Source organism: Portunus trituberculatus, chromosome 20 (genome assembly GCF_017591435.1).
Source record: "Portunus trituberculatus isolate SZX2019 chromosome 20, ASM1759143v1, whole genome shotgun sequence".
Lineage (NCBI taxonomy): Eukaryota > Metazoa > Arthropoda > Malacostraca > Decapoda > Portunidae > Portunus > Portunus trituberculatus.
In genome coordinates this window covers 9,584,461-9,600,836 of record NC_059274.1, presented here as the reverse complement: position 1 = coordinate 9,600,836, position 16,376 = coordinate 9,584,461, and the positions used below count along the sequence as shown (strand labels likewise).

The following is a 16,376-nucleotide window of genomic DNA, read 5'->3' as shown; positions in this document are numbered from 1 at the left end:
AGAGAGGGATGTTCATTATTCGAACCGGACCCGAACCCCCAGACAGGACCCTCGCTGTGTGCGACAACCAATCAAATTATAATGAAAGCCATGGTATAAGTGGTGTTGAATCAATCTTGAGTGTCCTGCTACTACATTATTACACCAGCACCACCACAACTAACCAGTCTCCGCCTTCCACCTACCAACCCATCCCCCCAATAAAACATACACCTATATCTCGCTAGGAAATGATAAGAGACAAAGAACAACTGCCTGAAAACCTAACCAGCTGATTTGGTGACACACTAAACAGGCCATGTATGGCTTCTTTTTTTAAAACACTGGTACGCTGCGTGGCTTGATGACTTCGGGTCTGGTGAGAGGCAAGTTTAGGTTCCTAATATATAGTGACAACAGCAGTCCATCACCGTTTTCCTACCTGTATACATGTATGTATCTATGCATGTATATACCTATGCATGGACCTGTACATATTTCATGTCTATACATGTATTTATAAAAGAAACCTTAACTAGCGCGGGGTGATCGATAATTATTGTTGAATACAACTTAACTTTAAAAATTCCAACCATCACAAGTCATAAGCAGAGCAGGCCTAACTTGACAATTTTCTCCAGGGCATGTCATTACTCGAGATCTGTACATTTTCTGAGCTAAACATCCCTGCCACAAAATTTCCGTTATTTACTTTCAAGGCTTTTAATGGAGCATTGTTTTACACGAGTGTCCAGTATGCTCTTCAGTTATCTGTACGCCTCTTTTTCATCCTGCGGACTCGCTGCACTTGACTTTCTACTCATTCTCATCCCTATTTTCACTCTCCTCACTAGGAAGTGAGCTCAGGAACTCTGCCTATTTTTCCTCCCACTCTTCTTATGATACAAATTGTCTCTAGAGGTCAATCGAAGCAATGTCAGAACTAAATAAGTCTTTTTTTTATTCAATTTCCTATTTCATACTCTTGGAACAATAATCTACGTTTTATGTTCGTTTTCGGTGCCCTTGAACGAATACACGAAGAAAAAAAAATAATGCACTTGCCTCGCCCTCACCCCCACCATCCTTCTTCCCTTCATCACCAGCATCCTCGCAGCCGGGCTCTCTTTCCAGACCTAACCCTCGCCTTACCGGTCGCCACTCACACCCTTGTTACGTCTTCCCCACAAGGTGATAACGTCACCACACACAATATTAGAACAAATCAATTATTGCCGCTTAAGCAACTAGTTCCTCTTTGGTTGTTAGGTTGGGGTCATGATAATGAGCTAAGATGTCCAATTAGTTTCTCAATAACAAGACGATTTATCTTATTTATAAAGAAATATGCAAAACACCAACAAGTACAATAAACACATAATTAAGAATTCAATCACAAAAAATAATACAAAATTAGTGGGGTTTTTTTCTCCGTTATGGAGTATAGTGCCTGTAGCTGTTCAGCTTCCACCCATTAGTGGCACAGGCAGTTTTTTTTTTTTATAGTGGTACCCATATTAAGGCCCATATCACCACAAACCCTCATCTTTGGTGTAACCACCTAGAACATGGTGACATGTAGGTAACTTTAAACCACTCGACAAATGACAAAGTTTCATGACGGTACGTGGTGGGATTCGAACCTACGCATGAACGTCTGCCCGATCCCACGCTCACCACCTTATCCACTATATACGCCACCGCCTCCCTCGCCACTGCCTTCCTGTGTAATTCACTGTTTGATCTGCTGCAGTCTCTGACGAGACAGCCAGACGTTACCCTACGGAACGAGCTCAGAGCTCGTTATTTCCGATCTTGGGATAGGCCTGAGACCAGGCACACACCACACACCGGGACAACAAGGTCACAACTCCTCGATTTACATCCCGTACCTACTCACTGCTAGGTGAACAGGGGCTACACGTGAAAGGAGACACACCCAAATATCTCCACCCGGCCGGAGAATCGAATCCCAGTCCTCTTGCTTGTGAAGCCAGCGCTCTAACTACTGAGCTACCGGGCCGTGTGTGTGTGTGTGTGTGTGTGTGTGTGTGTGAAGTATCTAATGTTAGTTTTCCTTATAATAAATGATAAGCATATAAACAAATTCTCTCTCTCTCTCTCTCTCTCTCTCTCTCTCTCTCTCTCTCTCTCCATGAAAAATTCCTCGTGTAACCTAAGTACCATTATTTTTTCCCGCATATCTTTTTTTTAAAAACACGGAGGGAAACTGATGGTTGTAAAAGTTAAGAGGCAAGAAAAAAAAAAAGCCTACCAAATGTGTCTCTATAAATAATTTGGTCTCTCTATAAATAGAGGGTGAGCTTCTCTGTCCATAAACACAACCACCACGTGTATCAACCTACACATGGGATTTTCTCTCCCTTTACGTGCTAAAAAGCCATTATTATTTTTTCTAGTGCAACATAAAACAGAGTTAAAAGGACAATATAACGAAGCGGTTTCTAAACACAAAGGTGAGAGGCCTTGGTCTAAAATGTTATTAAAATCACCACGAATAATAATTATAAAGTCAATATAATGACTGACTTGAAAGAAAATATATTGCATTACTGATTCAAAACGTAGAAATTATAAACGCAATAATGGTATAATTGCCTTAGAAATATGAATGCCGAACAGCCCAGTGGTGAAAAGGAACAGAAAAGTAATCGCCGAGTGTTTTTGCGTAAAAGGACAAGTGAGAATCCCACTTTAAAAATTAAAAGAATCAAAACGGCAGTCTCATTTAAACAGCCCCCGCAGTAAGCTAATAATAATCCCGTAAATGAAGACTGTATGGACTGCATGAGAAGGAAGGTCAAAATTGAGTTATGACGCCGCAGCACTACCTCTCCCACCCCCAGCCCGCCCCCCCAAAATAATTAACCAGGAGCGCCTTCTCAACTATACTGCTGCATTTCCCGTCTAATAAACATGTAGACTTGACTTGAGTGCACGTCACGGTGGCTATCCGTCACGCCTCCCACGTGAAGGGCACCCACTTGCCAACCACTCTATCCAATACTCAAATCATTGTCATGACTACCATCACCAACAGAGATAAAGTTGATACAGTACATAAAAAAGGCGTTGTTTAGAAAAGTCAATACCTACATGTAATCCCTATTGTATATAACCATTACGAAGAGTCCAACTGGTGATCTGAACACAGCCATTATCATCACTGCCATCGATATACCCTGTTCACATACCATTCTCCAAAGAATTAAAAATATATATATATAACCAAACACCTAATCGTAAGACACCATTTCATTCACAGGTTCGAATACAACTACTACCAAAACCACTCCCACATACATTTGCCTAATCACGTTTCTTCTTTCCTTTCTTTTTTTCCCCTCTTTTTTGGACTATTGCCTATAATTCCAGAAATATCTAAGCATGTCACGATTCAACCACCGCCGTTTAACTGCATAACTCATTTCTAGCCCTTATAAACCTATTTTTTTCTATTTAAAGCGAAAATTATGCAGCCTTCCCTTCCCTATTTGGTGTACTTATCTAGCCCCCTTAGAGTTATATAAAAAAAAAAAGAGGAAAAAAATGGCAATAAAACCACATCACCACATATACCAAAACAAAATCCATGTACACTTCAATTACGTGTCATTCACGAAACCATAGCAAACAATTTTTACGTATATACGTAATTATAAAGAGTTTAATGCCCATTTTTTTTTTTTTTTCAATCATAACAGGATATGAGACACTAAAATACTATTACCGATAATTCCACTCCGGTACACTATGCTTAATTACCAAGAGCTTTATTGCTGCTACTATGTGCTTTATTTCGAAGTAGTGGCAAATTAATTCATAGAAAGAAAGAAAGAAAGAAAGAAAGAAAGAAAGAATGAATGAATGAATAGAAATGGGAGGGAAGCAGTAAGTGGGGGCAAATAGAAAAAGGAAGGTCGAACTTAGAAGGAAGAAAACAGGAAATATAAAAGATGATGAAAGACAAAGGAATGAAGAAACAAACAAACGAACGAACGAACGAACGAACGAAAGAACCAGTCAGAGAGAGAGAGAGAGAGAGAGAGAGAGAGAGAGAGAGAGAGAGAGAGAGAGAGAGAGAGAGAGAGAGAGAGAGAGAGAGAGAGAGAGAGAGAGAGAGAGAGAAATCAAAATCATTAAAAAAAAAATTAGAGAAAAATACTAAACCGCAAAAAAAAACAAATGAATGCGTACACAAAATACAAGATACGTTGTGTCATGTCTTGAAAGGGAAACAATCCATGAACAGAATAACACATTCGATCCACGTGTTAGGAGTTCATTATAGAGTCGAGTGTAGTATCTCTCTACTCTGCATGTATGTAAATAAACCAGTACTTTTTTTCCTTCGTTATAAATTTCGTCCTCCTTCAAGTAGTAGTAGTAGTAGTAGTAGTAGTAGTAGTAGTAGTAGTAGTAGTAGTAGTAGTAGTAGTAGTAGTAGTAGTATCGTTATCCCTAATGATTCCATACCAAAACAATTATATTTTTACACTCATTGCTATCGGCTGTCCATCTATTCCGTATCACCCAAACAGAATATTACATATCTCTCTATTTTTGTCCTGCCATTTTTTGCCATTCCCTAATTACTATTCAAATCTCTTTAGTATTTGCTCAGCACAATACGTACCGTGCTGACCATGAGGTAAATGGTAATACTAAAAGAAAACCTAATTTTCTTTGACCTACCAAGGCAAGACCGTTTTACCTACCCCAGCTAATCAAGGGCACGCCTTTCACCCTCCCTCGCACTTACTTTCATTCCCCTTAAAGACTCAATATGCGCGACATTATCCCACCTGGCATCTTTACCGCACTCAGTAACAAACAAGATACTACAATACATGATCACCATAGCGTCCCTACCCCTCGACAGTCTACATCTACCACTTGGTTCTCATACCACACCAATCTACCTACACCATCCCACATTCGCCTCGAGGGTGTATATGGCGGGGTGGAATGTGAAAGGCTGGGATCATTAACACAAACGGACAAGCTGAAGCTATCATATGCAAGTAAGGTAGATCTGATATCGCGGCAAAATTGGGAAGGAAAGATTACAGAGCAGCTGGACATACGATACTAATTCAGGTGTTGTAAGTGGACATCGAACAGGTGCATGTAAGGCAGGTACAGTCCGGCTGGGCTAATTAAAACACTCGTAATGAAAAATAAGCGTGTGTAGTGGCGTGGAAGCACATCCCGCTACACTCCACTATATCCCCGCTACACCCATCATGTATGCGCCCTGTGTGCAAGATATGTAAATGAAATGAGATTTAGATGGAGATGCGCCGGGTGGCGAGGCGTCCCTGTGGAGTAATTGTGTTGCAGTGGTGGGAATGGAGACGTGGATAGAGGAGATGCGGCCACTGATGCATGGGGAAGGGCAATGCGGGGAGCGAGTCATGCTGTCAACTGTGTTTGGGGAGAGAATTCGTCTGTTGAGGGCGCGACAAGGGATGTGTGCATGATTCACCACCACGGTCGCCTGCTGGTCACCCAGCCAGTTTTCCCCATTACAGAGCGAGTTCAGAGCTCAGACCGATCTTCGGGTAAGACTGAGACCACAACACACTTGACACACCGGGAAAGCGAGGCTACAACCTCTCGAGTTACATCCCATACCTATTTACTGCTAGATGAACAAGGGTTACACATTAATAGGCTTGCCCATTTGGCTCGCCGCTTCCCGGGACTCGAATCCGGGCCCTCTCGGTTGTGAGCCGAGCGTGCTAACCACTGTACTAAGCGGTGTGTGTGAGGTGTATTTACCTAGTTGTAGTTTTACAGGGCCTGGGCTTTCCGCTCGTGTGGCCCCGTCTCCATATCTACACTTCTCCAATTTTTCTTTAAAACTATGCACAATCTTTGCTGACACCGCTTCCTCATTCAAACTGATCCAAGTGTGTGTGTGTAATTCACTGTTTGATCTGCTGCAGTCTCTGACGAGACAGCCAGACGTTACCCTACGGAACGAGCTCAGAGCTCATTATTTCCGATCTTCGGATAGGTCTGAGACCAGGCACACACCACACACCGGGACAACAAGGTCACAACTCCTCGATTTACATCCCGTACCTACTCACTGCTAGGTGAACAGGGGCTACACGTGAAAGGAGACATACCCAAATATCTCCACCCGGCCGGGGAATCGAACCCCGGTCATCCGGCTTGTGAAGCCAGCGCTCTAACCACTGAGCTACCGGGCGTGTGTGTGTAATTCACTGTTTTGATCTGCTGCAGTCTCTGACGAGACAGCCAGACGTTACCCTACGGAACGAGCTCAGAGCTCATTATTTCCGATCTTGGGATAGGCCTGAGACCAGGCACACACCACACACCGGGACAACAAGGTCACAACTCCTCGATTTACATCCCGTACCTACTCACCGCTAGGTGAACATGGGCTACACGTGAAAGGAGACACACCCAAATATCTCCACCCGGCCGGGGAATCGAACCCCGGTCATCTGGCTTGTGAAGCCAGCACTCTAACCACTGAGCTACCGGGCCGTGTGTGTGTGTGTGTGTGTGTGTGTGTGTGTGTGTGTGTGTGTGTGTGTGTGTGTGTGTAATTCACCTCGGTCGTCTGCTAGTCACCCAGCCAGTCTTCCCCATTACGGAGCGAGCTCAGAGCTCATAGACCGATCTGTGTGTGTGTGTGTGTGTGTGTGTGTGTGTGTGTGTGTGTGTGTGTGTGTGTGTTACCCACTTTACAGGGTTCGAGTGGGGCTCATAGTGACCTGTCTCCGTATCTACTGTAATCACACGGTCGCTGTTCCTGCGAAATCACGTATGTGACAACATGTTCGACGAGACGTCGCGGTCCCGCGGGAAATAATATGGCACACGGCATCTCAAGAAAGACAACAGCAACGCCACGCGCGGCAGCGGAACAGCAAAACAAACACAACAGAAGCGAAATCACCAAGCAAGGATGCCATTAACCGAGCTATTTTAGTAGTGGGAATCCTTGGACTTACTTTGCAAGAAGAATAAGTAAAGCAGCAGAGGAGGATGAAGATGTGGACGCGAAAATGATTACCTAGAAGAGAAGAAAGCAGCCAGTATAGGAGGCTGCTGCCTCTAGATGAGGAAGTACACTACAATTGGATGCGAGGTGTTCCACAGTGGTGGTTGGTCCAGAACAAAGTCAATCAAGGTGTCTTCCCAATGTAAGTGTTGTCATAATGGGTGATGATGCAGCAGCCGATGATTTCTTGGTTTGATGAGGCGATATTGCCGTAGTAAGAGAAAATAGAACGTAAACAAACCACGAAATAAAATCAATGTTCTATGATCATATTTAAGTTAAATTCGATATATATATATATATATATATATATATATATATATATATATATATATATATATATATATATATATATATATATATATACACACAAGTTAATGGGATAAAATTTTCACAATCAAGTACTGATACCTAACACCAATTAATGATAATATACAATAGCATAATATTTAATACAATATATTCAATATAGTCCTTCAACGACTTCTAATCACAGGAAATCCACGTGTTTTCGATTGTTTCCGTGGACACCGCATCGAACGAGATCTCCCTTCTTCAGCGACATCTCGTCGAAAATCATGTCGCATGACACGGTATCGCAGGAAAAAGTGCCCGTGTGACACCCTCTTTAAATTTGTGTACACTTTCTGCTGCTACAATCTCTTCATTCATTCCGTTCCAGATGTCCACCATCCTAAACTTTTCATGATCTTGGAGCGTCTTGTTCGTTTATCTCCATCCTCCGTCAGTGATACTAGGTCTTGTCTATCTATCTTTTCTGTATGGTTAACTAACTTATACATCGTTATTGGATCTCCTCTTTCCAGTATATCCCTCAAAGTTTGTAGTTCCATTTCTTTCAGTTTTTCTTTAAAGGGAAGATCCTTTATTTCTGACACCATCTTTTTAGCTGTCCTTTGGATTCTTTCTAGTTTCCCGATGCCCTTCTGCCTGAATGGTGACAATACCACTGCTACATATTCTAGTCTAGCTCTTATCATAGAGGTTATCATCTTTTTCATCATACTATTATGTATGTAATTCAACGCCACCCTGATATTTGTTAGTGTCTTGTACACTGAACCAAATGATCAATTTATGTGTCTTTCTGAAATCAGGATGTCTTGTACCGAATAATCACTGTGTGTGTATGTGTGTGATTCACTGTTTGAGCTGCTGCAGTCTCTGACCAAGATGAGTATATATCTCTGATCACGGTTCTCATCTCCCTTTCCTTCAAATTATCCTTTATCCACTCTAACAAAGTTCCTCACAGTCCTTCTATGTTCTCTATTTTCCAAAGTAGTCTTCCATGAGGGGCTTTATCAAAAACCTTTAATATGTCCAGGTATACTGTGTCCACTCATCCATCTCTGGTTATCCAGTCCTATTAAGGCGGCGTCACACTAGCACTTTTCCGTCTTCTTTTTCTGTCAATTTTCTGACGACTGTCAACTTTTGCAGACGGTGGCCGTCACACACAAGCTTGCTTCCGCCTTTGCCGCACTTGTCGATTGTAAACAAACAAGGCTCCTCATTCACCCAAGCAAGCCGCGGCTTTTTTGCACCTTATAATGTAATCAGCTGTTCTGTGATCCCAAAGGCAACGGTAACCTCTAATGCTCTCTATGAGAAATTCGTCAGTGTGTTTTGTCCACTGCTCATCTTGGCCAGCTACTTGGAAGTTGCCTTGGGAATATTCAAAAGCGTCGCACATTCGCACTCCCCTGGAAATGTACACAAACAACTGAGGAACTTTTCATTGCTAGGCTAGAAGAAAAAATAATATGTATACAAATATATATTCATCAATTCATTTAAATTTCTTGTTATGATAATAGCATTCTTCCGTTTAACAAAAAAAAAATTTTCTAATAAAAGTGTTGATTAGAAACCATAGTTCTTATTTTGACTAAAATTTGGCGCTAAACGAAAACGATGCGTTCCGTCTGACTCAAGACGACGGAAAGAGTTGACAGAAGAGTAAAAAGACGACGGAAATCGCCTGAGACGACGGAAAAAGTGCTAGTGTGACGCTGCCTTACTACCTTGAGTATAAGCTTAATAAATTCGACACACATGACCACCCTGTCCTGAACCCAAATTGTCTGTTATGACTTGTTCTTCTTCTAGATGTTCAACCCATTTTCCTTGATAATAATTTCACACAACTTTCCCATAATGCCGTCACACTAGCACTTTTTCCGTCGTCTCAGGCGATTTCCGTCTTCTTGAGTCAGACGGAACGCATCGTTTTCGTCTAGCGCCAATTTATAGTCAAAATAAGAACTATGGTTTCTAATCAACACTTTTATTAAAATTTTTTTTGTTAAACGGAAGAATGCTATTATCATGACAAAAGAAATTTAAATAAGTTGATGAATATATATTTGTATACATATTGTTTTCTTCCAGACTAGCAATGAAAAGTTCCTCAGTTGTTTGTGTACAACTGGGGAGTGCGAATGTCCGACGCTTTTGAATATTTCCAAGGTAACTTCCAAGTAGTTGGCCAAGATGAGCAGTTATGTTATCTGTCAGTGAATAAAACACTCTGACGAATTTCTCATAGAGAGCATTAGAGGTCACCGTTGCCTTTGGGATCACAGAACAGCTGATTACATTATAAGGTGCAAAAAAGCCGCGGCTTGCTGGGGTGAATGAGGAGCCATGTTTGTTTACAATCGACAAGCGCGGCAAAGGCGGAAGCAAGCTTGTGTGTGACGGCCACCGTCTGCAAAAGTTGACAGTCGTCAGAAAATTGACGGAAAAAGAAGACGGAAAAGTGCTAGTGTGACGCCGCCTTTAAAGTGACACCGGTCTGTAATTTAACGGCTCACTTGCTTTTCCCTTTTTAAATATCAGTATTATGTTGGCTCTTTTCCATTCTAATGGAACTTTCCCTTCACTTAGTGAACTTGTAATTATATCCAAAATTGGATCCAGTTGTTGCTCTTTACATTCTTTCAGCACCCAGCCTGAAACACCATCTGGCCCCATTACTTTTCTGACATCCAAATTATCCAATAATCTTCTATCTTCAGAATCTTTATTTTCATTAAACCTTTTACTGTACTATGATGCACTCTCACTTTGTTTACTCTCAATGGAACTTGTTATAATTGGTTCGCTTAACGAAGGGTTTTTAGGAACGTAACCCCTTCATTAAGCAGGGGTAGCCTGTACTATAAACTATTCCCTAATGCAAGAGTTAACCAGTATTCTCAAGCATACATATCTTTCTCTGATAAACTCTCCTGCCTACTTCTGTATTTCTACCCTCCTATGACTTGAACTTATTTAAGAGGGAAGTCTCAAAACATCTATCCCATAGATTTGGCAATTTTGACAGTTGTGAACCTTTTATAATCAATTTTTGTTGCTATTGATCGGTTCCCCTCCTACATTAAAAAAGTTAAAGAAATAAAAAAAATAATTGCCATTACAGAGGAGCAATGGACCTTCTTTGCATTGAACTAAAGTGTGTAACATTACACACCACTGAAAAAACTTGTGAACAAAGTCAACTTCTAATTATTCTTTTGTTGCAATGATACATCTTTGATTACAAAATTCAGATTAATAAAATGGCTCAAATATAACATACTTTTCTTTTTTTTTTTTTTTTTTTTTTTTTTTGAGTCAGGGAGACCAACCAAGGGCATGAAAAATGCTCACAATATGTTCCTCAAAAAAGAAATGGAAGAATAAACAAGTGGGAAGGTTAATCTAGATTCTGGTGTGTCTTGATACTCTTGCTTTGAAACATTTCAATTTGTAGGAAGAAGAAAAAATATAAACAAGAAGAAAGTTCCAATTTCCCAGTATAGGAGGAGTAAAAAAAAACTCAAGTGCATAGACACCATGGGATGACAGGGAACAAGCATGCAGTTAGCAAGTTCAGTAAGAGATGCAATAATGCAGAGGTATATGGGAAGATCAAGATAGTTTGTTAGATAAAAAAGAATCGATGCAAACAAAAGCTTTTGAATGCCCTCTTTAGGAAGGCTGTGTGAATGGGGAGTTTTTGGAACTAATCCACCAGATGTCATTGCTGCTACATGTCCTTCCCTGACATAAGCTAAATTATTGTTGTATTAAATCCAATGCACATACAGATGCATAGAAAACTGAATATTATGTTACTGTTTACATTCTGTATCTGCTTTTAAATAACTTGTATAAATAATTTTACAAGTTGGTTAAAACAAATATTTTTTTGTGATTATCTTGTAATACTGCTATCAATATCTTAAACACAGCATATTACAAGTCTAAAATCAACTGATTTGGACAATGAAAAAGGTGAAATCTTTGACTACTACATAGGATGACCCAGCTTACTAAGTAACAACGTGATATATAGGTATAGTTATTTTCGTGAGAATTTTAGCATCGCTTTCATCAAGATCAAGAAGTTGCAAAACAATCGAGCAAAGAATAAGCATATCACTGGACAGCTGTAGAGTGAGGAGTGAGAAATATGTGAAGCTTTCTTCCTCCTCATGGCATAGTAGCATAGACATTACAACAAGAATTTAACTATTTGTCCAACAATGTGTTTGTTAAAATAAACAGGTGGGCAGCCCAGGTTGGGTTAGACAGCAACATTCTCGCCAGGATACTCAAGCTGCCTATTCTTAATTAGAATTGTTGTTTCCATTAACTAGTAAGTTGACCTGTATGGTTTGGACTTTTTTAAGTGACACAGACATGTTGTTTTCATGTTTACTGTCAACTGGATTAATACACTTCCAATCAAGGGTGTACTCTAAGAAATGTGGAAGACCAAATAAGCCTCAATGCCAATTCACAAGAAAATAAACTTATATACATTGTTCATGAATAGGGTTTGATTTTGCCTGTGTTACTACTTAGCAGCAATTATGTAGAAATATGCATCATATCAACTTATTGCATCTCTGTGTTTATTGAATGACATTGCAGGTATGTTCTATATTACCCATGTGAGAGTGAAGGAGACAAGTACTGTGCTGCCACCCGGTGACAACCACTAGTTCTGAAAAATGCCCATTGAACTTCAACCAACTCAGAGCTGGAAAAGTACCAGTTGAAGTAATACCAAACACTTAACTTCATGAAATCTCCATACTATGCCTACCTTTACAGACATTAACCTATGCATATTAAAGTACCATATTAACTCACAAACAAAGAATAATGCCCATAATATCCATAGATTATACCTTTTCATATTTCATCCAGTAGCTAGTTCTTAATACTAAACTGTAGTATGTACAAAATAATGTTATCAATTTAAACTACCTCTAAATGGCTGATATAGTTTGAAATACCTTGTAATCCTATATAATACTCCATCATCAACTTTCACAAACACACACACAAACACACATACACATTCATGGACATTCATTAATAAACAAAGATATGATGAAAACAATCATTACAAGCATGATACATCTAAAACTGGAATATGCAGCTATAGTGTGGTATCCAAGTTTTATAAAAGATATAAGATTAGAACGGATACAGAAGATTGCTAGAAAGATGGTGCCAGAACTAAAGGACCCAACATATGAAGAGCGGCTGAAGGAAATGGGACTACCAACCTTACAAGATAGAAGAGAACGATAGTCAATGGCATTGAAAAAGATAGACAAGAAAGACCTAGTGCTATTGACAGAAGAAGATGGCCATGTAAAGAAAATCAGGATGAGGCAGTGTGTGAAGGATATTGGAAAATACAGTTTTCCACAGAGAACGGTGAAGAAGTGGAATGCATTGAATAGTGAAGTTGTTACAGCATAATGTGCATAACTTTAAGGAAAATTTGGATAAATGGAAACATGGAGACAGGACACTATGACCCCCACTCAAATCCTGTACAATACAACTAGGTAAATTCTCTCTCTCTCTCTCTCTCTCTCTCTCTCTCTCTCTCTCTCTCTCTCTCTCTCTCTCTCTCTCTCTCTCTCTCTCTCTCTCTCTCTCTCTCTCTATCAGTTTTTACTTTCATTAAGCATTCATTAAGCATGATGTTTTGTCTAATATAGAAAGCTTTAAAAATTCACAGATTCATCATTCACAAATTTGATAATTTACAGACTAGCACCAAAAGGGAGATGTATGTGAATTCAAAGGTTGCCACAAAATCAAATCATGTGTGCAGCACAGCACACTACACCATACATACATAGAACACTGCTAATCATACTATCCTACATTCCCTCTTTTGCACTATAATCAAGTGCAAGTTTGGCAACTAACAGTGTACACTTCCTACTGCCTGTATATATTTCACTACAACTAAGTTCTTGTTAACATTGTCATCATATTTTCAACATAGCCAAGAAAAAAAGCTTCCAAGAAACATGGTGGAGACACCCCTAAACATGAAGAGATGCTTGTTCTAGAGAAGGTGGAGATGTTAATTATAATGATGGAAGGAAGGAAGGCTGAATAGAGCATGTGATGATGACAGCAGTAGTGGCAGCAATGGTGACATAGCAATGGCAGCTGTATTTGTGATACCAAGGAGTAGGGAGGAACAAAAGCCTACACCACAATGATCATTAATTCACTTTCTTTTATCAAGTTAAGTATTTGTGTTAACATGTTTTAACCTAAAAAAGTCTATAGGTATGCTAGGTGGATTCTTAATTTGTATCGCCTTAAGAATCCATAGCAGGATCAGAAGTCTTCACAGATAATCAGCATTCTAGATATCTCTGTTACTTCATCCCAAAAAGTTCAAGAACTAACTGTATATCTTTCACTCAAGTTTATATTTCCCTACAAGTAGTATAATTTCTATTTTCTCACTTTAAACTTCAATCAATGAGCACTATGGTCACAGCCACAGAGACTGAATGTCACATCATTGTAACTACACTGCAAGCATACTCATCAACAGTCAGAAATCATGCCTGCAGTACACAAGTAGCTGGCTGCAGCAAGGGGCTAAGTGCCAACCACCATGAAATAGTTTAAATATATTCTATTCTATAATTTCCCCTACATCTTAGAAATAGTAACATTAATATGATCTTATTTCTATTGTGTGTGCAGCTAGAGTTCATTAATCACAATAGTGTAATGTTATTTCGAAGATCTAAGGTAAATCATAAAACAGAAAACATTTATTTCTAACTCAATTTCACCGTAGTTGGCATTCGGCCACTTGTCATAGCTGGCTACTCATCGCTTATGTATGAAAGTGTTGAAAGTTGAATCAATAAACTGCATCCAAAATATTTAGCATTACTTTAATACTCAGAGAATAATTCTGACTTTGATGTATGAAGGTGGTTTACTGACAAAGCAAATGAAACAAGTGAACTAGTACAATGTCCTCTGAGCAAGCAGACATTACTATCCATCCTACAAATTACTATCCTAGAAAACGTACAGCACTATAGCTTAGCTCGATACTTTGGGCATTGGCATTAGCTCTCCACACTACTGCCACCTCAAACCACAGAGTGACTTGACCTGACCATATCCAGAAGGGAGCAACCTTGGGGATTCATGTGTCAAGGACAACTGGGTGGCAGCGCTGCACAACCAATACATACTGCTAAGTGTAGTAGAAGATATACAACATCGTTCTTCCATCTCCAAATAAAAAACCATTCAATAAGCCATGCAGATATGAAATATTATAATTTTAGATAAATTAAGGCAAATGATGAAAATATGAGCAGGAGAAAGAGATCACCATGTGTGTGTGTCAAGTGTAAACGTGACAATAATAAAAGATAGGTGCAGCCAACGCCTAAAAGTACCAAGTTAGTCTAGTTTTACTATAGTTATTAGGCAATACTTTTCCTTAAATCATCAGGTGCAATGTCTGCAAGCATTTAAATCATAATAAAGGGAAGTACTACATTACTGTGATAATGCAATTCAATGACTACAGGAAGGGTTGGGACATGTGCTTCATTCACAAAATAGCTACCATATGTATGTGATCAAACTTGGCAAACAAATCATAGCAAATTCCATCTCACAATCTGAACATTTTACATTCCCTCTTTTACTCTACTACAAGTTCCAGTACAAATCATATAAGAATCAGCATGTATAGTGATTAATGGATATCAAAAAGCTATTGCATGACCTGCAATGTTTTCTCTTTCAATACTGTTCTTGCTTTATCTTAAACCTTCTGCAAAGAGAAAAATGGATGTGTGCATAATCATATTTGAAAACTAGAAGATATTCATCAAGTCAGGGAACAGGTGTAGATTGTTAATGATGCTCAGCATAAAACTGTCTTTTTCAATTTCTTGAATTTTCCTGTTACATGATATTTGGAGCAGTCAGGAACTTGGACACTATCTTCACTTCAAATGGATAAGTACCTAAAATAGCACATCCAAATATCTTCATATAGCAAACAATCCCAGATATATGATGTTTCCTAAATCGGAACAATACCAATATACTATAAAATTCAGTCTACCATGGAAAATTAACTTTCAGAAATCATTCAGGAACTGAGCATTGCTTAAGCTCTTCAGCACAGCCTTAAAAAATGTCAACACAAAAGATCAAACTACATGGTCTGTGCTTGTACTAAATATGTATAATCCAAGCATTGACTTGGAAGTGCACACTTTATCTATTGCATCAAGCAAAAAGCACACACACTGTGCAGTACTGGCAGCTATGGAACTGTACCTAACGTGCCCGCAGGAGAGTTCACAGCCGAGACATAGAATGTACTGTCTGGTGGAGCAATGGTGAGAACAGGGTTAGTGGACACCAAAACATGAGGGTTGTTAGTACAACTGCCTTAAGCTAAGCCCAGCACCAGTCACCTACAACCATCACCAACACAATGAAAAATACCAATAATAATCCTTAATACATAAATTTACACTAAATTATACATTTAGCACTCATAAAAAAGTACAATACTTTTCATTGAATGTAAAAACAAATGCAATCATATGATACATTGATATAATAAAATTTTATGATAAGGTTTAACACAGTATTCATCAACTCTTTAAGATGGCAATATTAAATAATGAATATTATATGCATCTTTTGTTTCTTATCTTCAGGTCATTCACATAAACAGATTTCTCCTCATCTCTGCCTTCACCACTAAGATATATGAACACAACTGTCATATCCTATTATTTTTTACTCCTGCTTCCTATGCGCATGTCTTAACAATGACATCAATCTACACTGGACCGAGTGAAACAAAAGACCAACAAAATACCCTTAAGTCTCAACACATTCTACTTTATGCATCATATGTGGGCACTGGTGCATCTCTATAACCACTATCTATCTTCATCATAGATTCTCTGAACAATATTCATCTTCATATATT

General features: G+C 39.2%; 1 protein-coding gene across 1 annotated transcript in view; it reads right to left on the bottom strand.

Moving 5' to 3' along the window:
* Nucleotides 1-16,376, bottom strand: part of LOC123506796 (rho guanine nucleotide exchange factor 11-like) — a gene marked incomplete in the record, with an annotated part of 643,649 nt that overhangs the window by 489,420 nt on the left and 137,853 nt on the right. The window contains 1 exon segment of the mRNA XM_045259143.1: nucleotides 15,710-15,757. Coding sequence (XP_045115078.1) covers nucleotides 15,710-15,757 — 48 coding nt within the window.